Below are 24,243 nucleotides of genomic sequence, written 5' to 3'. Positions count from 1 at the left end.
CCTGGTTAGTTTGTATATTAACACCAAAAAAGAGGGTGTTTATTTTAATAATAATACTAAAAGTCACGTCATTGGCCATTGCACTCAGTTGTTGAAAATAGCCCTTCTAATGTAAAACACGGTAATAAAACTATAATTTTATGCTTAAGAATTAATGAGCTCACCAGGTGGTTAATATATGCCAGCCTTTCACTTGAGAAGAGGAGCTGGCTCTGACGATCCCAGTACGAAGCAATAAAGCAGACTTGCAGTAGCAACATGAGATAAAGTTTCTGGTAAAGTGATACTGCTGACACATGTGCGGTGAGTTTCGAAGTCTGAAAAACACTCCTGATGACTTGCAAGCCAGAAATTAGTAAAACAGACTTCTAGTAGGGGTTTGGTTTTTTTTTTCAAAACATACATTTATTACTGACCTTGAGTGTTTTCTCTGTCTTTTATGAATAAATACACTGCTTCTCCTTCCTTGATGTGCCTGCCTCAAAGACTCCATCTGAGTTTTTGTTATAACAGTCGCTTGTTTCAGCCTTGTCTAAGGAAGGGCGGGCCAAGAATGCTTGCTACTTGCTTAGCATCATCTTAATGCTGATTTCACTGGGTGATTCCCTTGTGGCCTTTGGAGGCGGTTCCAGTGTAAAATGGTTCTTTTTGGGAGAGAGTATTTCCACATTTTAGCTACCTGAAGATTAGAAATGTAGAGATTTCCATCTTCCTTTTCTGGAAGTTATCTCAGCTCCAAGTAAGTGGTGGTGATCAGCAAAGTGAGCGTGTGCAAACTAAGTAAAGGGGCGGGGGCTAAAGACTGGATAATAATGTGGGAAAGGCTGGTGAAAGTGAACACATTTAAGCTGCAAAAGATCAGATTGTTTATTTCTGCAAGCAGCATATACAAAATGTGTATTTTACAGCCATGAGCATGAATTTACCCAAATAAAGATATCTTTCCATAGTAGTTTCTTCTATCATATATTTGATCCTGGTGCTAGAAAAATAAGCATTTTTGTAGATCCTATATTGGGCACAAGGATGGTTTTGCTGAGACTGCAGTTAGAGCTTAATTGCATAATTAAAGCAACTTGCTGCAGGGGAGGATATTATTCACTCTTTCTCTGCAAAGTTTTGAGCTTCTCAAACTCCTATGTATTACCGAACTACCAGAATGAATTCCACGTGCTTTCAGTATTGGTAGAAGAGTCCTTAGTGGGTTGGTATGATGGTTTCTATAACTCTTACCTCTCCCAGGAAGAGAAAGAAAAAGCATCTCAATTAAGACTGCTAGATGGCTAATATCAGTGCTGACTAATGGTGGTGTCCTTCGGTGGAAGTGGTATGCAAAAGTTCTCAATGATGGGCAAGAGCATGCCTTAACGTTGACTCTGCCTTTACATGCTGTGAAATTTCCAAATAAAGAATGCTTCCTCAGTTCTGTTAAGAAGCCAGGTAAAGAGGCTGAGTACTAGTAAGACTTGTATATTCATTCTGATCTCACTTAGAGGCAGCAGTGTTTCTCTGGTTGACTGGTTTATGTCATGATCTGTATACTGGATTTCTATGACAATTTATTCTCTGGAGAAGTTACTGAGCATTATTTGGAGCAAAGATCATTTTCCCTGGGCTGCTTTCTGCCTTTCAGCCCATGCTTTCTGGGACAAATTTTGTTGTTGATTTCATTTGTTAGCTTATAACCATTAGTAGTCTCCAGAGTCCAATCTAATTCTCTCATCCAAGCATGTTTCTTTTTAGCTCTTTTTATAAAGAGAAATGCAGAGTAGTGTCCTGAAACTAGTCAAAAGCGTTGGTAATAAAAACTTTACAGATAACTGAGGCCACGTTTAGCTCCTCACTCTATGTTCTCTGATCAGTACTTTCCCTTGAAAGAAGCATATGAAAACTTACATTGACCTAAAGCACAATAGTATTCTTTTGGCAATACTTACTTGGAAAACCAAACATTTCCTAAGTTGGAGACGTACTGAAGTGTTGGTAATTTGAGATGGTGGTGTGTTATGGGTGGTTATGGATGGTGGGATTGTTTGTTGTTTTGAAGATGTCCAGTAGGACAGATTTTGCCAGCCCAAGAATAAATGAGCAAATCACACCAGATGCTTTCATTTTTCTACTAAAGCATGGATGTTTTGTATGAGAATAGAGTGTATTGAGTGTAAACATGAGTGATGTTGCAGGAATAGTTCTTGAAGGAAGAAAGAAAAAGTGGGTTTATTTCTGTATATTAGGCTAAGTGTCAAATACTTTCAGTACAGGAAAAGGGGGGAAAAAACCTCACACAATTTCAGGAATCAGGGTAAAGGTCATTAGTAGATAAAGAGATATAATGTACAGATCTATGGCAGGCGTATTTGAAACAAAATACTCAGACTTTAAAGGAAAAAGATAAATATTAAGTAGTACTCACCACTACATAAATGCTGTATAAAAATGGTTAGCTGACTTAAAATTGCTTATATGCAGTTGTCTTTAATTCTGAACAGCATTCTTGAACCTTTGAGTATCTTCCAAAGAATTAATTACTGTATGCATGCTAGCTAATGAAATGAATGAAGGTATGGCTAAGATGTATTAGTTTGGAGACAGACCAGATGTTTTTGTTCGATCACTCATTAGAAACTTGGTTTGTGTGCAATAATCCTTTGTGTTAACTGGCAGGAGCTAATTACATGTACAACTTCTACTGTTTATAAAGCCATCAGCCCAGTCATTGTGGTAGAAACTTTAATGTCTTTAAAATATCTTTCATTCCTTCTTCAACTATAAAATTTACAACTCACAATTATGTCTATCTGATGTTCTGAGGAGATGCTTCTTCAGAGCTGGAGCAAAATCGTTCATATATTCTGAATTGTCAGACATTGTCATTCATCGCATAATTATTTCAACTAATTTTATTGTGTTACTTAAAAATTCTACTACTGAATCTTTCTTCTTGACTTAATTTGTAGTAGAAGAGAGTTCTCATCTAAAATAAAACTTCACTGTGTTTTTCATCAGCATTGTTGAGGAATGCACAAACTCTTTTAGTGTTATGTTACAGAAAAATGTCAGCTAAAGGCATAAACGGATTACAGAGGCACCCTCACAAGGGGTCTAGCCGCTTGGATGAGATTACTGTCAAATTGATGAACATGTAGAAATGAAGTTGTCCTTGGTAGGCTTCAAAATAAACATATAATCTTAAATCATACAAGTCAGCTAGTTTGAGCTAGTTATTGCCTTGAGAAAAGTTCATGAGATGTAATTAATGTCCTTCAATGGAAGTACTGTGTTTTAAACCAACAGTACAATTCCTTATGAGCAGCCCATTTACAACTGCTTAGTTTCTTGAATAGTTGTCTTTTTGTTGCAACATTCGCTACATCCACTCAGAGTTTTGTGTGTCTCTTCGGTACCACAGGTTTTGGATTGGATTGAAAACCATGGAGAAGCTTTTCTTAGCAAACATACTGGAGTGGGAAAATCCCTGCATCGGGCTAGAGCTTTGCAGAAGCGCCATGAAGACTTTGAAGAGGTTGCACAGGTAAAAACAATCATGTGAAGGACTGTACATTTGTCACGGAAATATACAAAAAATGCCTGCTCTGGCACTGAAGGACTGGGTAGAGGGAGCTCCACTACAAAAAAAATCAGTTCCAAGAATGGACTGTTTTGTTTCTGTTGCAAGCTTTTACTTTATCTCTCCTTTGTGCTCCAGCTTCAATAAGAAAAAGACAAACTTTCATAGTCCTACAGAGAGCGGGAGCCTTGAAGCCCAGCAGAGCTGCTGCTATTATTACTGATTCTCAAAAGCATGCTTTGAAATGTTGAGAAGAATGAAAGCTCTTTTTTTGAAGTACCTTAATTCCATGGGATTCTAGGATTTAAACTTTTGTGCAGCTTGTAAGAGAGGATGGAGATGAGTTGAAAGCACTGCTTCCTGACTGTAAGCTTGGGGAGCTCCCAAATCCCCACAATAGTCTGATGGAGGGGAGGGGGGAACTGCTAAGAAACCAGGTGAGCCAGAAAACTGGCCAACCTGGCTGTGGTTTTTTTTTTTTTTCTTTAAATACTGTAGAGTTTGTATATGCCCTCCGATTCTGAATCACTGATACCAACACTTTTTCCATAGGAAGACTCCACTTTAGCCTTAAGTGGAACTGATGATAGAACTTCTAAACACTTTTCTGTGAGAAAGTCAAGCTGAAAGAAGTTAGATATTAAAGAATACAGGGAGAGAAACAAGAGTAAGTTGGTTTGAGTGGCAGCCTCAGAAAGGGGGTGTGAGGTGAATAGAACGCATGAGACACTGAAGGCTAGAATCCTCCACATTAGTAACATGCACTGTCTGTCCAATCTTAATGATTGGTAAGAGTAAACATCTCTTAAGATTCATTAGGGTAGGGCTGGTACAGTGGTCTTCAGTCAAAACAGAAGACACATTATTAGAAAATTCTGAAGTAACGTGTAGGAGCTCAGCTGTGACACTTACTAAGGCAGATGCATCAGAAATGTGTTTATAGCTGATTAAGCTTTTAATAAAATTTTATTGTAACTATGGTCTTAAAGCGCTCCAGTGATTGAGGACTTGAAATAGCATCAGAAAGTTTCCTCAATATTGATTTCCTATAAAACTTTAAAAAATAATAAGCATTATTAATTTTGTATATACGCATGCTGGATTTTCCATACGTGTGCCTAATACTTCATTTTTAGTAAAATCTGTAATATTTTCCATGAGGAGTACTTATTTTTCTGGATCAGACAAGCAAGAATCTATTTCTATAAGACACTTAACAAAACTTGAATGTTCTCATACTTAATACGGTGTTATTTGAGAAAAAAAGAAAAAAAATGAAAAAAAATGTTTGAGTAACCACAGGGGGATGAAGTGTGTCGAACTGTTAGTGGGATGTAAACTGTTGAAAAAGAATCTTGTTAATTTGCATTGTACTTTAAAGCAGAAAGTTGTAAAGCAAATACTTAGCAAAAACTTCCTAAAATGAGCGTTACTAGAGCTTAAAATGATCTCTTTAGGAGCTGGGTAGAATTTCTATTTTTGGAGATACTGAAAAACTTTGACTAGTTAAAGAACTTAAATATACTACAGAGGACTATCTTCCACTGACAGAAGGATGGACAAAATGATCTAATAAGTATTTTTTTTCACCTCTAATTCTTGAATGTGTAGTGACTGCCAAGAGAGGCACACCCTCTGAGTTGTTCCTCTCACTTGCTTTAGAACTATACTGTAAAGAGGACCCAGAAGACTTTCCTGTTGTGGTGGTGTTATAAGAAGATTATGTTCAAGCATAAAACAGCAATCTGCAGTTGTTGTTAAAACACAAGTAACTTTTGGCTAATTTACCTACGTTTCGGTTTGGTCCAGGTCTTGGTTGTGTTTTGACTTTGGGGTGGGTTTTCTTGTTTTTTGTTGTGTTTTGTTGGCTTTTTTTTTTTTAATAGGATCCTAGGCATAATGGAGGGGTTTTCAGTCAGCTCTAGACAGAAATTGAGAGGAAGCAGTGTCAAGTCAATTGCCAATGGCATGGCAATATTTTATCAAATGCAAGGAGCCAACAGTAGTGTTGAAAAGTACCTAATGGAAAGCTAACTCTTGATTTTGAGGGGAGTGAAAATTATTATTTCTGTTTTCTTCCCTTCTGCTTCCTCCCTCATTCTTTAAGTGAATGAGGTGTCAATTCCTTAGCAGCATTCAAAGAGATGTTAAAATAAGCTGTGGGTTGAATAGAAAAGGTGTTCCAAAGTCAGTGGGCTGTGCGCTCACAAATCATTGCCTTTTAAATTTGTGTGAATTGAAGGCTTGTTTCTCTTTATTTGGCACTTTTTGTTACTACTGCAGAAGCACTAAATAGTCAAAACCCAGCCAACTAATAATCTTGTGAAATTCTGATGTATTGATATTCCTCCTACACATTCACACTTTGGCTTGCACCCACTGTTGTAAAATTGTGTTGCTCTTTCCTTGTGAAACCTGTCCAGTTCACTCTCTACCCTTTCTGTTGTCTTTCTTTTTTCCCCCTCTCTCTGCGATCGTCTTTGTATCCATGAGACCATTTTGTCAAAGTGTCAGGACTCCCAACTTTTGACATAACTGATTCGGTTATGGGCACGTATTTTTTAGCATAGAAGCACTGGGTACAAATGAGTAGTATGGTTGTACTTCCCCATGCATTTTTGTATGAAATTCTAGAGTCAGCTTCTCCTGTTTCAACTATGACTGATGTCTGCTTTTTGACAGTAGTCTCAAAAAACATGAAAGGTATATGGCAAGGATTAATTAGTGAGATCCTTTTCTCCATGTGCAGACTGCACCTGAGTAAAGAACTCTACCCATGGATAGTTGTAATACATCAAACTAAAGGTCCACGTCTTAGAGTATCTTGTGGTCATCACCAGATGCATGAAGAAAAGGGGCAGTATTGTTAAAAGGTTACCTTTACCCTCCCAGTTGTCTGAGCCTATTCGGTGTCTGGGTCTGAAGGATGCATCAGAACCAGTGTTATAATAGTAAACGTAGACTTTTCTTTCCTTAATTAGGATAGCTACTTTTTTAACCCATTTCTGCTCTTGGAATGTATGCCAGATCCTGTGGCAATGAGTTATGCAATTTAATTTTGCCTTACATGTAAAGTACTTCTGCTTTTTTCATGTTAAGTGTTGTCTGATGCTTAATCGTGATAGGACCCACTGTACTTAATGAGCAATCTGTCTTAATTTTCTCTACCTTTCATGATTTGTATACCTCTGTTATCTTCCTCCATCCGTGTGTGTGTGTCTCTTCTCTCTCCATAGTGCAATAAACTCCAGTTTGTATGAAATTCCATCCGTACCTCCTCTCATTTATGTCGCTGTATTAGTCAGTTGTACTCATTTCGGCACTAGTCTCTTAATTTAACCTTTGACTTCTCTATGGTGCATCACTTAATAGGCTTTCTAAAAATATGGTGGTTTTTTTTTCTGAATACTACATAGAGAAAGTTTCTCAACAGAAAGATTGGGAAAGCAGTGGGATATGGTGTTGAGGAAGGTGGTAAACTCTCCCTTATGGAGGTCTGTCAGCATTTTGGAGGAGAATGCCTATTCAAGACTTTACTATAGTTGATCATGCCTTGGGGTACAGGGGGATGGCCTAGAGGATTTCTTAAAGATCTTACCAAGGTGACTCTTTTCCCCTGGAATCTGGGGAGTGCTTCCTGGAGTGGAGATACTCCGAGGAGCTGTTAATCTCTTTCAAAACTCTGTGTTGAAATTGTTACCATGAAACCTGCTTTGTCAGTTTAGGAAGTTGGCATAAGCAGCTTTAAGGGAAAACTCCTATTCTTTCTGCCTAACCTTCTGCTTTCCAGCTGGCTGCTATCTCTTGGAACCAACATTTTTCAAAATCTTTGCATTACTACTTTTTTCCTTCAAGCATTGTTTAGAAGTAAGCAGAGAGTTGGGAAAGCCAGCAGTTGTACAGCACACCTATGAGCTGCAATTTCTATTCCAAAGGGCAGTTGTTATCTACTAAGATAAATATTTATGTTATATTTCAGCTGTACTTGGAAGAGAAATTTTAGCGATAAGGCATGTCTGCTCTTAAGGTTTCAGAATTGCAGCCCCTTTTGAAGCAGCATCTAGGTTGTGATCGCTTCTGAGTACAGGCAGTTCACCATCCAGTTTACAGAAAGAGAAGTCTGCTGTGTCTGGGCCTGCGTTACACGGAAGATACTCCTGGAATTCGTAAACAGTGCTTCACATGTGAGATAAAGTTTTCATTAAAATGGGAAACTTCTGTTCCAGCCATCTGCAGCGCTGGGTGTGGCTCTCTTGAGTTGGTGAAGTAGTTGTTGTTTGAGGAGTGCCTTAAGGCTCTTCAGCCTTGCCCCTTGATTACATGTGAGCTGCTACTGTGGAAGTCAAAACACTAAAGCACAGATCAGGGTGTGTTCTGGGCCAGCATGGCCTGCCTGAGCCGTCTGGAGTGTTGAGTAGCGTGCTCCCCACTGGAAAGGGTAAGCTTATGTTTGTCTCGACAGGCTTTCCCAGGAAAACTGAAGACTAGTTCTCTACCTCTCCATGAAATTAAAAAGCTGAAGGTTAAGGAAGGACTAAGATGCACATAGTGAAAATCAAGGAGCAGTATGGATTTAATTCCTTGCATAACTAGATCTTAATAAATGAAGGGGGAACTGCCCTCAAATATATGAAAGCTGCACTGAGTAATCGGTCAGTCCTGGCCCTGTCTGCTAATTTGCTTGAAACCCTGGAGGAGAGCTCTTATTTCCTGCCCCTTAGTTGAGTTTTAGGGCTGGGCTAGGGTTTAACTTTTGTGGCTATTATAATGTTAATTAGAGGTGTGATGCTGTATTTATGGCTAAGAAAAGCACATTTACATAGGCTTAATTTGTCTGGCAAGTAGTATTTTTACCTGTTGTAACTGAGGTTGGGAGAAGATGGAAGGGCAGAAGGGAAAAGAAAAAGGTGTAGTTTATATTGTCAAGAATTTTGGTTTTTCAATAGTCTGGTGTGAACGTAGCAGGAGACCTGATGTGGTGACGTAACCAAAGCTTCTTTAGTGTAGAACGGGCTTCAGTCTGTTTTCTCCAGAGGTCAACATCCTTCTATGTTTCTTGATGAGTCCATTTTGGGAACCATTCCAAGGCATGAAAACTGAAGGACAGGCTCAAAGAGAGGTCCCAAATTATAGCCAGTATTTGTAATCAGTCCTGTTTTGAATTAATGAGGAAGATACAGATGCAGGTTGCACATTCTAAACTTTAAGAGTTCGTAAAAATCTCCCTCTTCTCTGGACCACCGCGCCCTCAGCCCATCAGGTACTGGGCTTATCCTATTCTGTTTTCTGCTTTGACCCAAGTCTCTTACGGGGCTGCTGATCTGCATTTGTTAACCTTATGACATGTGGACACAATATGAATACGAATTCCACTCTAACACTTGGCCATAGCAGACTTCTCTATCTTCCTCCGTTGCTGCTGTGTCACAAATGATGATCCACTTGACACATGAATTTTGGATACCTCATTTCTGTAAGGGTGGAGAGAAATTTTCTGCTTCTGTGCCTGGTCACTTTCCATTTTCCTGCTGGATATGTGGATTTGATGTTAAGCATCTCTACCAGCAGCTAGGACTTTCACACCTCTCATAAAAAACATTTGAAATGCCTTCTGGCCCTGACTAGTGATCTTTCCAGTATTGAAATAGTCCAGTTTGCAAGTAATTGGACACTTACGCAGATCTTTATTCTAGTTGCAAATACAAAATAATTCCAAGAAAGAATAAACAGGCTCACAGATTCTGGATTGAGGAGACATTTGAGTAGACATAAAAAAGGTTGAATGAAAAAGTATCTAGAAATATAACAAAATCTTCAGTGTGATTTTATCATCCTACCTTTAAAAAAAGAAAGAAATATACATTCCAAGGGCCTTTTTATCCTTTCATTTTCATTAGTGGAGTGGCTTTAAAATATACTGGCTGAATTTTCTTTTATTTAATCCTGTGAAACTAACTTACTTCTCTACAGAACACATATACCAACGCAGATAAGCTCCTAGAAGCAGCTGAACAGCTCGCTCAGACTGGGGAGTGTGACCCGGAGGAAATTTATCAAGCTGCCCATCAACTCGAAGACCGGATACAGGATTTTGTTAGGCGTGTGGAGCAACGCAAGATCCTGCTGGACATGTCTGTGTCCTTTCACACTCATGTTAAAGAGGTAAAACTGCTGCAAAATCATGGTCATGACTGTAAGCCTTAAACCCAATATTGTCCAATGTTACCAGGACACGTTATTAGAACCTTGCCATAAATAGTGAAACCCCTATTGTATGATAAGTTTTGGGTTGTAATTTACTGTGGTTTGGGGAAGGGTGGTTGTTTTGTTTATGGATTTATTTATTTATTTACTTCTCGAGCAGCTTCTGCCTCCTTTGTTGTGCAAGTACCTATGCCTGTTTCAGTCACAGGAAAGGGGGGAGGCTGAGATTGGGAAACCAATACAGCTAAAAGACAGCATTGCAGGGGGAGATAACTGTGACTTTTGTGGGTGGTTTTGTTTATTTTTTATCCAGCCAGCTCTCCAGTGCAGTTCACTGAGTTGTTAAATACATAGTTAGACTGGCAAGGTTCAGGAAACAGAAACGGGTCGCGGAAGTGTAAGGGCTGCTTAAGGCAAACTTCCTGCCCAGAGAGACTTTGTTTTCTTTCGGTGTTTTACACACTGCATTTTCGTCTTTTATATTGATGGCTCTTTACAACCTGAAGAGCTTACTTGGTAATGACAGTGGTTTGCCTCATGTTTGAGGGAGACTAAAAATTACAAAGGTTGAACCGATATTCTAAGAAAAAGAAAATTTAACCAAATATATTTAATTTTCAGCCAAATCAGTTTTCTGCTCTGATTTAGAACACAGATCGTATGAATTTACAAGCTCGTGGGAGAGGGTGGAAAAGGCTAGAGAAAGAATAAAGACTTCAGTAAGGGGTTTTGGTTAAAGGTAGTGGCAAATTTTGACAACTGTAGATTACTCGTTTTCTGTTTAGAATTCATGTTAGATCTCCTCACTGCTCAAACTAGGTGAAAATATGAAAGGCTTCTGGATCACAGCATGTCAGACTGTCTTCCTTCCCTTTTCCCCATATTGAGAAATGGTCTGTTTAGTGGGAAGTATAGTATTCGAAGTACCTTCTTCAGCAAAACCTTGCAGAGGGTGAGGGTGGGAGTTTTTTTGTATGTGAAACATCTGCTTTGCACTTGAAACGAACACAGAAGGCAGTTAGTTGGTCTTCGAAAGGAGGTCAGGATTTAATTACTTTTTAGCTCTAGACATGAGTACATAGCTCCCCCGTCAGATTTTTGTTGGACGCTTCCATGGTATATATTCTCCCAGGACTCCACTTGTTTAAACAAAACATAGATGCAGCCATTCTTAGGGGCCATTCTTTTGTCTTGCTTTTCTCAAGCATATAGTGTTGTTCCGTTACCTGTTGTGAAGCACAGGACAGTCAGCTGCTGAAACATGTTTATTGTTTTTATACATTTCTTCATTAACTGTTTTTATTAGCATCAAGAAGAGCAGCTGGAATGGTATTTAAGTGGATACAGTTTGTTGTAGTGATGAAAGATGGAGAATGTAAAAGGATTTGCAAGGAAAGGACTTTAAAAATCCAAAAAACTGAAAGGCAGACCAATCTGTGAGTCATGGAGTAGTTCGGGGAGGCTGATCCAGATGTGCTGGAATATTGCCACTGGTCCCTTAGGTAATAATGTTTTATTGGAAAGAAAAGTTTTCTGTATCTTGATTTATTTCTTTGGGAAGATGGATATTATTGTGACCTTGTAAGTGCACACAGCTGTTCCTACGGCGGCCTCTTTGCAAGCTGGACTTTGGGGGAAAGGTACTGTGGCTAATGTATGCGTGGTGTTGTCATGTGACTGACCTTTATACCTATAAATCAAGTAAAATTAAAGAGAGTACTCATTTGTGTAACCAAGGCTATAGTTTTATTTATTTGCTTCTACTTAAATACAAATGAGAAAATGAGGCAGGTGGCTCCTATTTGGTAGACTAGTCCTTTGGTTAAGGTGCAAAGAAATAGCAAACTCAGAGCTGTCTTGTGCTTTCGATATTCTGATGTGTTTTCAAGAGCATCTTGTTTGTTATCAAACATGCACGTGGAGTGCTGAGAAGGCATCAGAAAGCAGATGGAAGATAAAAAAGCCCTAAACCTGAAAGTCATCTGTGCTGTGTTGGCAGGAGAATTGCATTTCTTCTGCAGGATGTGGGAAGTCGCTGAACACATTAATGCATACCTGTAAGCATGTAACCTTTCTACTGTGTGGCGGAGTGAAGAAATTAATGTGCATGCTTAGCTAGTGAAGAGAGGAGTTCAAGCGTAGGGTAATAATGCTAGTTGTTGAACCAGAAAAAGATACTTCAGTTTTTTTTAAAAAAAAAAAATACCCAAGGAAATGAAAACAAAACACCACCAATGCGTTTTGCCCTTCAAGTATTCAGGGTGAGTTTTCTTGTATCTGTTGTGTTTTCCTGGTCTAAAAATAGGCATGAAGAATAAAACCCTTGTATGGAGGGAGCCAGAGTTGAGAAGTGTTGGTAATTGTAGTTGGCTGTTTTGAGGCTTTGAAGTCTGGCTCCGCTAGCCATCCAAGCCATATTTTGTTGTGTTTTATTCTTTTCCCCAGAAATACTTTATGTTGAATGAATGCTCCTCATCTGGACGAGAGCATTCCAGCTTTATGTAACCTTTCCACTTATCACAGAATTTGCCTGCAACTTCTCCCAGCTTTTCTGCGAAGCATTGGCCCTGCAGTGTCTGTGGAGGGCTGCCGCTCTCTTCACGCTTAGTGAACCAGCACAGTTTCTGCTTTCAGAAGCAGTGTGCTTGCCACAAAAGCAGTAGATCAGCTTGACATGCCCTGGAATTAATAGGCTTTTGCTATACCTGTGCACAAAGCAGCTGCGTAGTATGTATGTTACAATGCACATTGGAAGTGCTGGCTGTCTTTAACGTTTCCAGTTCTGTAGCCAGGTGGTTACAAGTTAGTACAGCTTCCAGAGGCTTACAAACATCAGAAAACCAACATACAACTTCTCAGACTCTTCACAGACTAATCTCAATAGACTACATTTCTCGTTGGGGGAAAAAAAGGATGTATTCAGGGAAGCCAGGAGTATGATGTTATGTAATGGCATCACCATTACTGATTTTATTTAATGATCATCCAAGAAAATATATAGTTGCTTGCTGTATATAAATTGTGATTCCACACCGTTATGTTATTACTGGTTTTAAGTTTGTAAGGTTCTGGGTATTTAGTTCTAATTTCTATGCAGACGGTGAAAATTTCAATATATGAAGTAAAGCCACACACTGATGTGCTTGAGAAGTGTTTGGGACCATAAATACCCCTGTCAGAATCTTTGCGTTGAAAGTGCTGTGTCCTGGCAGGTTCCCAGCCTGAGGATGGATAAAATGCAATGGAACATCTGAAACCACTGACGATTTCAACACAGTGAATCCCTTGTGACTTTCATGCCTTTTGACGTATAATAATATGGGGAGGGACAAGGTGAGAAAAAAATTGCACAAATAAAAGATACACTTCCTAAATCAAGAGTTATCATAAAAGATTGTGTGCAAAACGTAAGACCAAGAGTCATGACAATCTTTGCTGTGAAATCTGTCACCAAGTGGAGATGAAAAGGATTTTGGTGTGAATTCAAATTTTTCCATACACATAAAGATAGAGACACATGCACACATGCTCTCTCCGAAATGGCTCCCTCAGCATCTCTGAGTGGGAAGATTGGAAATCCTGGCCAAGCCAGGTGTTTGTAATAATGCCAAAGTACAGCAACAGATATTTTCCTTCCTAGAGTCAAGTGTGGGAATACAGATCAGGCTGAGTGTACGTGGAAGAGAATGATCTTTTAAGAGCCTGATGGCTTTTTGCATATAACCTTTTGTGTGTATTCTGACAAGTTGATTATAAAATAGCTCAGAGCAGTTTTTATGTATAGACAATATGCTTAATGGTGTTACTAGATGATGACTGTTCTCCTTTTTTCATCTTGGTTAAACTAAACTTTGCACCAGAATAGACTGAGGTTGAAACAAAGAAAAGGAAAGTGGAATTGGCTAAGATTTCAAATATAAAACCTCACTGTTCCTGGAAAAAAGTAATGAAACAGTAGTCTGTGCGAGTGTTAAAGGAAGGTGGCATCATTTTGAGGATGCCAGTGGATGGGGAAGGCTTCAAAGGCTTTGCCCTGGCCATAGTGCTGCAGGTTTATTGATATCTAGCTACGAGGTGTGCGTAATTGATTCAAAAAATCTTGTTGGTAATGGTCTTGTTTTGTCTCACAACTCGCTGCCAGAAATATGCCCTGCTTTGCATTATCAGGTGTGGAAGGGTGTCCTTTGCGCGGTCTTTTATTCATTTCATCCTGGGGTGAACCCTGAGGTGACAGACTGGCTCTTCTGCTTGCCTGTCACTCCTGAATATTTGAGTCTTCTGTGCTCATGGTTTACAGGTTTAATTTAGATGTCATAATAAGGCTACTCTTCCCTTTGTGTGCTCTTTCCAGGCAGCAGAGCAGCTTTTGGATGCTCCCATCTAAGTGTGAAGATTCTGTCCCTTGGGTGTTTGTGCTTATTTTTAGCTGTCATAATAGCACAGCCATGCTCAGTGTGATGGGTCTGGCAAGATAGATGAAGGGCAGTCAGTGGTCAGTACTTTGATGTATGACAGTCATCTTGAATCTTGAGAGTTGAGGAGGACAGTTTTTAAACCTAGAGAAAGAGAAACACATTTACTACCAGCACACTTCAGTGTGTTGTGGTTGACTGGTTTGGTAGGACTGGAATCCAGTTATGCAGCACAGAGTTTCTCGTCTTTAAGTTTTTCAATATTGTTAGATACTCCTTAAAAAGGGATCAAATTGAATCCAAGCATTACTGAAATAGCACTAAGTGCTTGAGGGAAGTGAGGCAGAATTAGGCCTTTAAAATGTGTAAAGATAGGGTATTGACATTTTTTTTCTTGTTCAGTAAAGAAATGGGACAAATGCTAGTTGATGTAATTTTAGGAAGATGTGAGAAACTTGGTTTTTCTTCAAGGACGTATTTATTCTGAATAGGAAGTTGATTCCATTATAACTGTAGAATAGATAGGGATATTTGAAACTTTTTAAGATAATTGTATCTAATTTTCAAAAAATATGCATGCATTTAATATCTTAATTTTCACTGAAAGGCCCTGGAAGACAAAATCCAGGGGGTATAGCACCTTACGGTTTTTGCTTTTAAAAAGATGCAGGTTTTGTCCACTGCATGTCTTGAAAGCCAAAGCTTACGGGCAGGCACACACATCAGCCCCTTTCTCTGCCCAGATGTACTTGTTAGGGAATACTGTTCAACACTTGGTCCTGTACAAATAATAGGTTCTTCAACAGCTGTGCCTGTGGTAGTACATGTTCTGCAACGCTGTGCTGGGGGACAGGGCCAGAAAGAGGAACCGACAGTTTTTACATGCAGAAACTGTGTGCCTTTTTTTGTCTTAACCTGCTGAAAGGGCTGAGTGCATATCCAAACCCCATTATTATAAATGAAAAATAAAATACATTGTGAAAGAGCACGATGGGTATTTTACACTAATAAAATACCTATGCACTTGGAAAGATATTTATTAAAAAATAATTGTTCTCTGATTATATTCAGCAAAATACTGTAAGGTCTTATTTAGCTGCAGTCTTTCAGGAGTTTGTAGGATTGGGACTTAAATGGATAGAGGCCCATGGTGAAAACACTGAAACTTCCAGGATGTTGCAGACAAGTAAAATAATACCATCTCAGTGACTAATGGCATGCTCCCAAGAATTTAGGAAAGAGGTAGCACGGGATGCAGGCTCATTCAAGCAGATGTTTCTTAGTCTGTGATATATTTAGATCAAGGAAAAAAAAATCTGCTGGGTGAAACATTTGCCTGTCAGGGATTCAGAAATTGATTTCCCCCTCCAATTTTAATTCTGGTAAGACGTGAAGAGCAGATAAAGAGAGCAGAAGAACCTCCTTCTGAGACTGGATGGAGTTATTTATATGGTTTTCTTACTGTTCGTTAAAGCTGTTTTACTGCTGGATAAAGTTCTTGCTGAGGTCACAGGAGTTGGTGGTTTGTTTAGGGATCTTTGTGCTGCTTCTTTAACAGAGAGTAGAAGAAAACATGCCCGGAAGTTACTCTAAAGTTCTGACCGAAAGAAAATTAATAGTTTTTGATGACGAGTTTGTTTATGGCTATCCACCCGCCCCGCTCCCGCCCCCCTCCCCCAAGCCCCTCCTGGATTTTTGTGGCCAAGCTGTTTTTTGTGGAATAATGTGAATGTGTTACCTCAGAAAATCATTGTACTATAAAATCTGTAATTCTGCACTGCTGAATGTGTATGAGTAAGCACCAGTTTCAGTTCACTCCCCTGCTGGAGACTGTTCTCTTTCTTTTGGCTTTGCTATGCAACCTTGTCTTCATCCTTCATTTCTTAACTGAAAATGAGGTAATTTATGTAATTTCCAGAATATCCAGTGCTCATTCTGGATTTAAAGCTGTATACTAGCCAGCTGGCTATCGCCACCCGTTATGAAATAATCTCTCAGTAAATTGCATGAATTTCTATCCAGCTTTAATAACCTGACAGTTTTGTTCATCCGTGATGGCTTTATTCTGATTTTTGTGTATAAACATCAAGATTATTTTGAGGGGGAGCTGTCAGAAACTGACTTGGTAGAAAAGTGTAAAAAGCTTATTTGGTAATGTATGAGAGTAACTTTTGGAATGTCACAGAGCTGTTTAGTTACTTCAGAAGTGGCTTAAATTGTTCCACTTTCAACAGCGTATGAATCAGAGCTAGGCGAGTAATGCATACTAATTACTCTCCTCCTGTTTCTGCACACTCCTAAAATGTTTTTCCTTCCTAAGCAGTGGGCAATTCAGCTAATGAACTAGGCAAACACGATGTGTTTTTGAGCCCTTTGGTACCCTGGGGGCAAGATACCATGCTTACAGTCATGCTGTGCTGACCAGGCACTAAGCCAGTCGACGTAACACTTTGTTCTGCTAGGGCTCAAGGCAGGTGGTGTTGCTTTGAACTGGCTGTGCAGGGGAAAAGGTCTGCTTGTTCTGTGTTGGCTTGGACTCCAGCATCCAGGATGAGCTTTAAGGGGTGTATTCACATGCACAATACATCACCAGCCCAATGCTTCTAAGTTTTATTGCGCCTGCCAGGCCCTCTCCACCCAGTTACAGAAGTGGCTGAAGCATATGCGAAGAATAAGAAATGCAGAGGCGAGGTCTCCCTTTCACAGGAGACACAACCCAGCTCCAGAAGATGGATTAGAAAAAATTCAAGTGGTTCTTAGACCTGTCTTGAGCTGCAGTACAGGTGCTTGTAAGGGAGCCAAGGGGCAAACTTGATATAGTTCAAGAGACTCCCAGTTTGTCTGTTTCTGTAAATTGGACCTTCTATAGATAGTGCAGTAGAGCATGGAGAGTAGAGGTCTTCCAGCACTGAACACGTTGCAGGCAACAACAAAGCATTACTCTCAAATTAGTATATCTGCACAGTTGCAAGCCACAGCGGTTGTGTGTACACACCAGCTCATGTGGAAGGTCTCTAACGTTGAGCCCTATTATTACGGTTCAGATGTAAACTTTGTAAGCTAAGAGAAGAATAAAAACATGTTCTCTAGGCCACTGAAACCTGAGTAAAGTTTTCAGGTTGTATTTTCAGGCTTCTTGCTCTGAAGTTTCGTTTGTCTTGAAGTGAAATTTTATGCATAAGAGTGCATTTGAAAAAGAAATTGGATGCTGTATTGGGTTATGCTGGAATGAATGCTAACCAGTGTTTCTGACCCACTTGGTAAGCTCTATTGATTTTGGTTCCTTTGTAATAAGGAAGACTGCTGTGGCTTGAGCTTGTGGTGTTTACAGCTATGGACTTGCATTCAAATCTGTGACAGGCATTGTCTTTGAAGCATATCACTAGTCAGAATAACACTGTGTATGAGTAGGGAGTTCCGTTTTGGGGAGGAGGGGTAGTAGGTTTGTAGAAAAGTGTCATTAATTCTTCTCAATCATGAAAATTTAGCCTATAGCTTGAGTAACTCAAAACTTACCTTAGGAGGCATGTAAGGCTCTAAGATACAAAACCTAGAGTTTGGTTTTAAAATAAAGCTTCAAAAGAACTAATTAAGCAAGATCTAGAATCCATCATTGAATTTTCTATTTTAATGTAGGTCCACTGGTAGTTAGGAAAACTTTATTATCAGATCGTTACACAAACAGCAGCATGAAATGGGTATTTCTATAGAAAATGTCAGTCAAAGAAATAAAGAAAACATTTGTTTTTGTCTTTTGAAATTAAGCCAGTTTTTATTCTTACTGTCTGTATCTTGAACTATGTTAATCTTTTACGTAGGTTCGAAGTTAATAAAGCCTATTTATATCTCTAAAACATATAAAGGCAGAGATTAAAGTGTAGTCAAAAAAAAGACCATAATACTTTCAATCAGATCAGTTATTCTTTCAGGATAAAACTCTAACCCTTGTTCTTGGAATCACAGCAGTTGGGATGTGATGATAAAATGGAGAGGAGGGACCCGATTTCAGTGCTTCCTGTGAGTGTAGCTGTTTCACTGTGCTGTTAGTGCTGCTCACAGGAGTGTTCCAGGAGACAGCCGTGCCCTTTCTGCTCAAGCAATGTTTTTATCAGTTGCACAATAGATGGCTAGGGTTTGCTGATGAATAATGTTCACACAATGCTTAGGATGCAACAGCTTGCCTCATAACATTGTGGAAAAGAACACAGGAGGGTTCAGGTGAGCAGCAGTGATACCTAGCTAGCATATACCTAGGGTTTTTTGTGGTGCACGGGCAGTTCTGAACAGAAATATGTGCACACGTTAAGTAGGAGGGGGAAATATTGAATTAACTGGTGGAATTACTTATGATGATTTTTGTTGTAATAGCATGAAATTGACATCAAGAGGGTAAACCCCTATAGCTGTAGAGATCACGTCAGAAAAATAAATTCTCACCTCTGGTTTATCTTTATACTGTTTTCTGAAATGCCCTTTTTCTTTTTTTTTTTTTTTTTTTTTTTTGTGCCCTATAGCTGTAGAGATCACGTCAGAAAAATAAATTCTCACCTCTGGTTTATCTTTATACTGTTTTCTGAAATGCCCTTTTTTTTTTTTTTTTTTTTTTTTTTGAAGGCCACTGAAAAGTGTGTTGTCTCTGTGCATGAGTAAATTTGATGGTGGCTACAATACATCTCCCTTCCTTCCTTCCTTCCTTCCTTCCTTCTCTCAGGGACTGTTACCATAGCATTTCCCTCCCAGGGACTCTCGCGCAGAGCTGCAGATGGGATTCTTGCTATGAACTCTGTGCTGCTCAATCGGATACACTCAGTACTGTAGAAGGAAAATGGGAAAGAAAGGGTGACTTAGCAACACGGATAAAGCTTTCCTGGTATTTCCAAGAAGCAAAAACCTTATTTGAAACAAAGGCTCGTTTTCATTAAATTGAGGATGGGATTTTTTCTGTGAAGAGAAACAAATCCTGTTTCTTCTCCCCATCTCAGTCTGTTTTCACTTGTCTGGGAAGCTTGATTTGGAATAGTGGCTGCTTGATCCTGGGGCTTATGTTTTGGGTTTTTTCCTCCCCGCTTCTTCTTTAGCTGTGGACGTGGCTTGAAGAGCTACAGAAAGAACTGCTTGATGATGTCTATGCTGAGTCTGTGGAGGCTGTCCAAGACCTGATTAAACGTTTTGGTCAACAACAACAGACCACTCTGCAGGTTACAGTCAATGTCATAAAAGAAGGTGAAGATCTTATACAGCAACTAAGGTAAAAGAAATTTTTATTTAAATCTCTTCGGGTGTATGTCTAATATTCTGTGAGGCTCTTTTTTTGAGGATAGAGATGATGACATAGAGGTATGACCTGTAAATAAAACCTGTAAATATTAGGACTACAATGATTTTTCATGCTATACTGATGGTCTCTAACCCCCTGTTTACAGGAAGCTCAGCTTAGAAACACCTCCTCCGCAAGAAGGGAATTTTATTTACATGAGCTGCTTCTCTGATAGGAGCAATTGTATGTCTTTGTAGTCTGACTATGCCTTTTGAGTTCTGACCAGCAGCCTTTTTATAAAGAGACACTTGAAATTGTTTTGCAGACTCATAAGTAACTTTATTGTAGTAAAGACCATCAGTTTGTAGTGCGTTTCATTCAGTAACAATATAAATAAATTTGGACCCCAGCTGCACTGCTGCATTTCCACTTTGCTGCAGGAGCTCATATTATCATATCTGAATTTGCAGGTTTTATACTCGAGTAAAAGATTAAGGAATTTTTTTTGAGTATCTAATTTCAATTTTTTTTTTTTAACTGCCAGGCAGATTCGGTAAGTTATCACATGCCACTTCCTTTTCACAATAAAAGGATTTGTCTCTGGTTTTAAATTTTATTCTTCCTGTAAACAGAATGTTCTTAAATGTTGAATTAGTCAAAAATTTGAAGTAATCTAATTTCCTAATGCTTTTTCAAGTACCAAAACATAATTTGAACTTTTTATTAACAAAGATGTATAGACTTAGCTTTCATGTAATACAGCTTGCACTGACCTTATCTGAAACAGGTCTTACTTACATTTTGTGGTCATGTATAGTGTCCAAATTGTATGGGGTTTTTTGTCAATAATACTCTTTTCTTATTACTATAATTATTTTCTCTTCCCCTTCTCTCTGCTTCAAATAGGGATTCTGCCATTTCTAGTAACAAGACCCCCCATAACAGCTCAATCAATCACATAGAGACAGTCCTGCAGCAGCTGGATGAGGCCCAATCTCAGATGGAGGAGCTTTTTCAAGAACGCAAGATCAAGCTTGAGCTCTTTCTGCAGCTCCGCATATTTGAAAGAGATGCAATAGATGTGAGTGTCTGCTCTTGGAGTTGCCCTGCACTACTTCTCTCGTGTAAGAATGTTTATGCTGAGATTGTTCGGTAGTTCCATTGGCATGTGGCTCAAATGACTGACAGACTTAGTTCTTACCTGAACTAAGACTTCTGTCTTGTACATGAGTAGAGTGCAGAGCTGAGCTTTTTGATATTCGTTCCAGCTCTGATTGGCTGCCAGTGCATCTTTAAGCAAGTTTTGTAAAATCATAATGTAGCATTTGCTTCATCTGGTAAGTTTGGTTTAAATATCAAGCTATCGTGATATAACTAGTATCCTTACAGTCAATACAAATTAGATTTTCAGGATGGTTTAGTACAAAGCCTCTAAACTGTTGCTTTCTAGTAACACCCCTCTTCTCTTTTCCAAATCTTTTTTTTCAGTTGGCAATTTCAAGTGGTGTCTGGAGTTCAGTTTTAATCTTTGGGGATGTTGTATGGACTGTCTGTCTCTTTTCCACCTCTGAAAATAATGCAAAAGCAGTTGTAGTGTCACACCCCTGCAAAACTTCAAGAAGTTTTGAGGCTGTCCTAATTTTGGAGGAGAGTTACAGTTTATCAATTGGAAAGTTTTTGTTTGTGTTCGAGGACATGTATACATAAAGACAGACATGAAACTCCGCATGGAGCTTAAGTTAACAGAATTGCATCAAAAAGCTTCACTTACATTCATGTGGCTTTTATAAAACCACTAGTGCTGTACACAGCAACCAAAACTGAGTTGGTGCCTCAAAAGTTTCAGGGTAAGCCATTGGTAAATGATCCTGTTTGAGTATATAATGGCTTATCTTGAGACTCTGGAAACCAGGAATTAGTGGTAATTCTACCCCTTCACTTCTACATAGTAAAAGCTGCAACTGTTGTTTAGGTGTGAATGGTGTAAGGACACAGAGGCAGTCAGCAGAAGTGATAGTCTCTCAGGTTTTTTGTTTGTGGTTTGTTTTTGGGTTTGTTTTTTTTTTCTTAAAATCAGGATCAGATATTGCTGAAGTCTGGTTTAGCTAAGCACATTGTTAGGTGCAATGCAGGAATAGGCAGACACATTTCCTTGATCCGTGCCCATAGAGGAAGTGAGAGTGTGTGCTCTACAGTAATAACAAGACTGGTGTTAAGAAAGACTGAGATGGTTCTTGATTTTGCAATTCACACTAGTCTGCAGGGAATTAGCTACTTCAGTTATGTGAGAGTAGTTGTCTTGCATATGCAAGGGAAAAGTTTTGCCAGAGTGGTGGTTGTAATAATTAGCTGGAAGACTGGTACACGTGGAGGAACATAAAAGGTATCCTATTCTATAGGATTGTCAACAATTATACGACCTCCGTAGAAGTGATCTGCAATGCTCAGTGTCTGTTCTTGGAACGCTTTTACTGGGGAAACAGTAGCCGTGGGAGGCAAGGTATACCAAGAAAATGAGTGGAAGAATTGGGTTGGTTTGAGTGAAGTTCATGATTAAGGTGATTGCTCTCTGCTGTAGGTTACATAAACCAGAATTCTATGACAGCAGAAGGCTGGTTGCAGGAGCCCTGCTTTGCAGATGTGTTGTAGTCCTTCAGTGCAGGGCAGCATCTGTATAGATAGTTGTACTGTTTGGTGATGCCCATCAGATTTTGGATGGCAAAGATGCAAACACTAACTTGACAGGTTTTTTTAAAGCTAATACCTGCCATGCTTTACATTTTGGCACATACAACATAAAGCAAAGTACCAATTACCTTATTGAAAAAGTTTTGGTTACATGGCTTGGAAGCAAAAATTGTGCGTATTTAAGATTGCCAGTGAGCCCCCCAGGAAACAAAATGACCCTGGCTGCAGAGCGTCTTCAGCAAAATGTTGATTGCTTTGCTCTTTCTGTGTGCTGGTCTCTCTGTGCTTCCTCAGCAAAGCATGCTTCTCTTTTCCCTCTCACTGAAGGCAAACATCTGTTCAGAAACTTCCAGGAAGACAATGCAGGGACTAGTTCCAGGTCAGTTGTTTGAAAGCAGAACCTTATCTGTAATACGAGAGTGAGGAGGAGCCAGATGCCAGCTAGGAACTTGTAGACCTTCTGTTGACCTGATCATTTGTGGAGGATTTTGTGTGACTGGTCTGGTAATTTAAGACTTGGCTGTAGGGGCAGCTCATTCATATGAGAACAATTTTTCTGGAAGATGAGTAGTGTTTCTAGGTTGTCTTACTGCTTGCAAAGTAACGTAGTCTAAAATGGGACAAAGGGTTCCCCTAGCACTGCAGGATCATACTGTGTAGCTGTGTTTCTGGGGACCATGGTGAAATTTGCTGATAGGGTTAGTCCTCTTCTTCTTGTCCTTACTCTTCCCTTATTATTCATTGTCTTGTATCCTACAGCTTTTCAAATTCTTCTCCCCTTCTGAAATTGATGTAACTGCAAGACTGACTCAGTTTTGCCCCTTGCTCTGGGCATATAAACGACATTAGCAGTCCTTGGTAGGCTTTTAAGTGACATTGGTCGTGAGCTGTTTGAAGGACTCTGCTGTGAATGCCTGTGTTAACTAAAGGCAAGGAGCAGTAAAATAATATATACGAAGAGTCCCTTGCTAGGCTGTTTAGTAACACAAGAAAGATACGTATGGACCTATCCAGTGGGAAAGTAACACTGGTAGCAACGTATGCAGCCTAAAAATGTGTGTGCCACATCTGTGTCTGTGCATTTTTGCTTCTCTGTAACTTAAATGCCTCGAGGCCTATGTCAGGGCTCCACACAAAGCATATCACACACTTTTCAACTCACAGCTTTATCTCAGCTCTATTTTTGGACCATGCTTACAAGATGTCTGTTAAGTCATACAGCTGAAAAGGCAAGGATGCAAAGTGCTGGTGCACAGAGAGCTAACTCTTTTCCCTTTCCCGTCTTCCCTTTTTCTTTCTCCCCAGCACATAGCGTTTTCCAGATCCTGGTTAGCACTCAGTTGGTACAAGAAATGCTAGTTAGACCCTTCTGAGAAGAGACTTGTAGTTCTTTATTTTTTTGCCCACCCAGTGCAAAAGAGTTGGCATCCCTCCTGTTACACCCAGCTTTGTTTGCTGTCACTGTTACCTTTACATTTATTAAAATCTAGGAATGTCAGGCAGCTCAGACTCTGCACTAGGAACTTCTTGAACATATGCTATGGTAAGTAGTTACCCTGTGTTTATGCTGGGTTGTCTATTTCCAGAGAGTGGTATTTGTGATTCAGTTACTTAGATGTCTATTAGTTCGTCTTTGTTCTGTTTGTTTAATGCTGATTGCCTTGACATAACTTTACAAATAAAATAGGAGCCTGCTCCCCCTAAAAGTGTTGCTTGTAAAGCAGAACTTCAGGGGAAGCACTGAAGAGTGTGGGCAGAGAGGGCTTAATGCATGTTATTTTTGTTTTAATTTTGCCCTCAATGCATTTCAGATTTGCACAGTGGGTGCAACAGCTGAAATAGATCACTTCGTGCCACCTAATTACTGCTGAAAAACATGTAAGGATTACTCCTCTTGTTAGGAACCTTGGCTGTGGTGTTCGCTAACTTCTTATCTTTCGAATGAGTGTGGGACTCTGCTGGCATTATTATTTGAATTGTGGGCTTCTTGATCTTTTGAAGGGGACAGGGAATGTTTTGCGCCTGTATAGAGTGTTTCAGGCTGCTTTAAACAATGTATGGTCCAGGTTGTTAACATTGGTGTTGCATGAAATAACACGAAAAGTTATAATTCC

At 39.4% G+C, this 24,243-nt stretch overlaps 1 protein-coding gene across 1 annotated transcript in view; it reads left to right on the top strand.

Annotated features, from left to right (window-relative positions):
• LOC104493346 (triple functional domain protein) overlaps positions 1 to 24,243 on the top strand; it is a gene marked incomplete at its 3' end in the record, with an annotated part of 93,427 nt that overhangs the window by 38,669 nt on the left and 30,515 nt on the right. The window contains exons 9-12 of the mRNA XM_010136004.1: positions 3,410 to 3,532; positions 9,539 to 9,730; positions 19,263 to 19,432; positions 20,348 to 20,522. Of these exons, the coding sequence (XP_010134306.1) occupies positions 3,410 to 3,532; positions 9,539 to 9,730; positions 19,263 to 19,432; positions 20,348 to 20,522 (660 nt within the window). The remainder of the gene's footprint in view (positions 1 to 3,409; positions 3,533 to 9,538; positions 9,731 to 19,262; positions 19,433 to 20,347; positions 20,523 to 24,243) is intronic.

Source organism: Buceros rhinoceros, unplaced genomic scaffold (assembly GCF_000710305.1).
Source record: "Buceros rhinoceros silvestris isolate BGI_N320 unplaced genomic scaffold, ASM71030v1 scaffold16375, whole genome shotgun sequence".
Taxonomy (NCBI): Eukaryota; Metazoa; Chordata; class Aves; order Bucerotiformes; family Bucerotidae; genus Buceros; species Buceros rhinoceros.
Note: the sequence above shows the minus strand (reverse complement) of the source record. Positions and strands in the feature narration are given on the sequence as shown.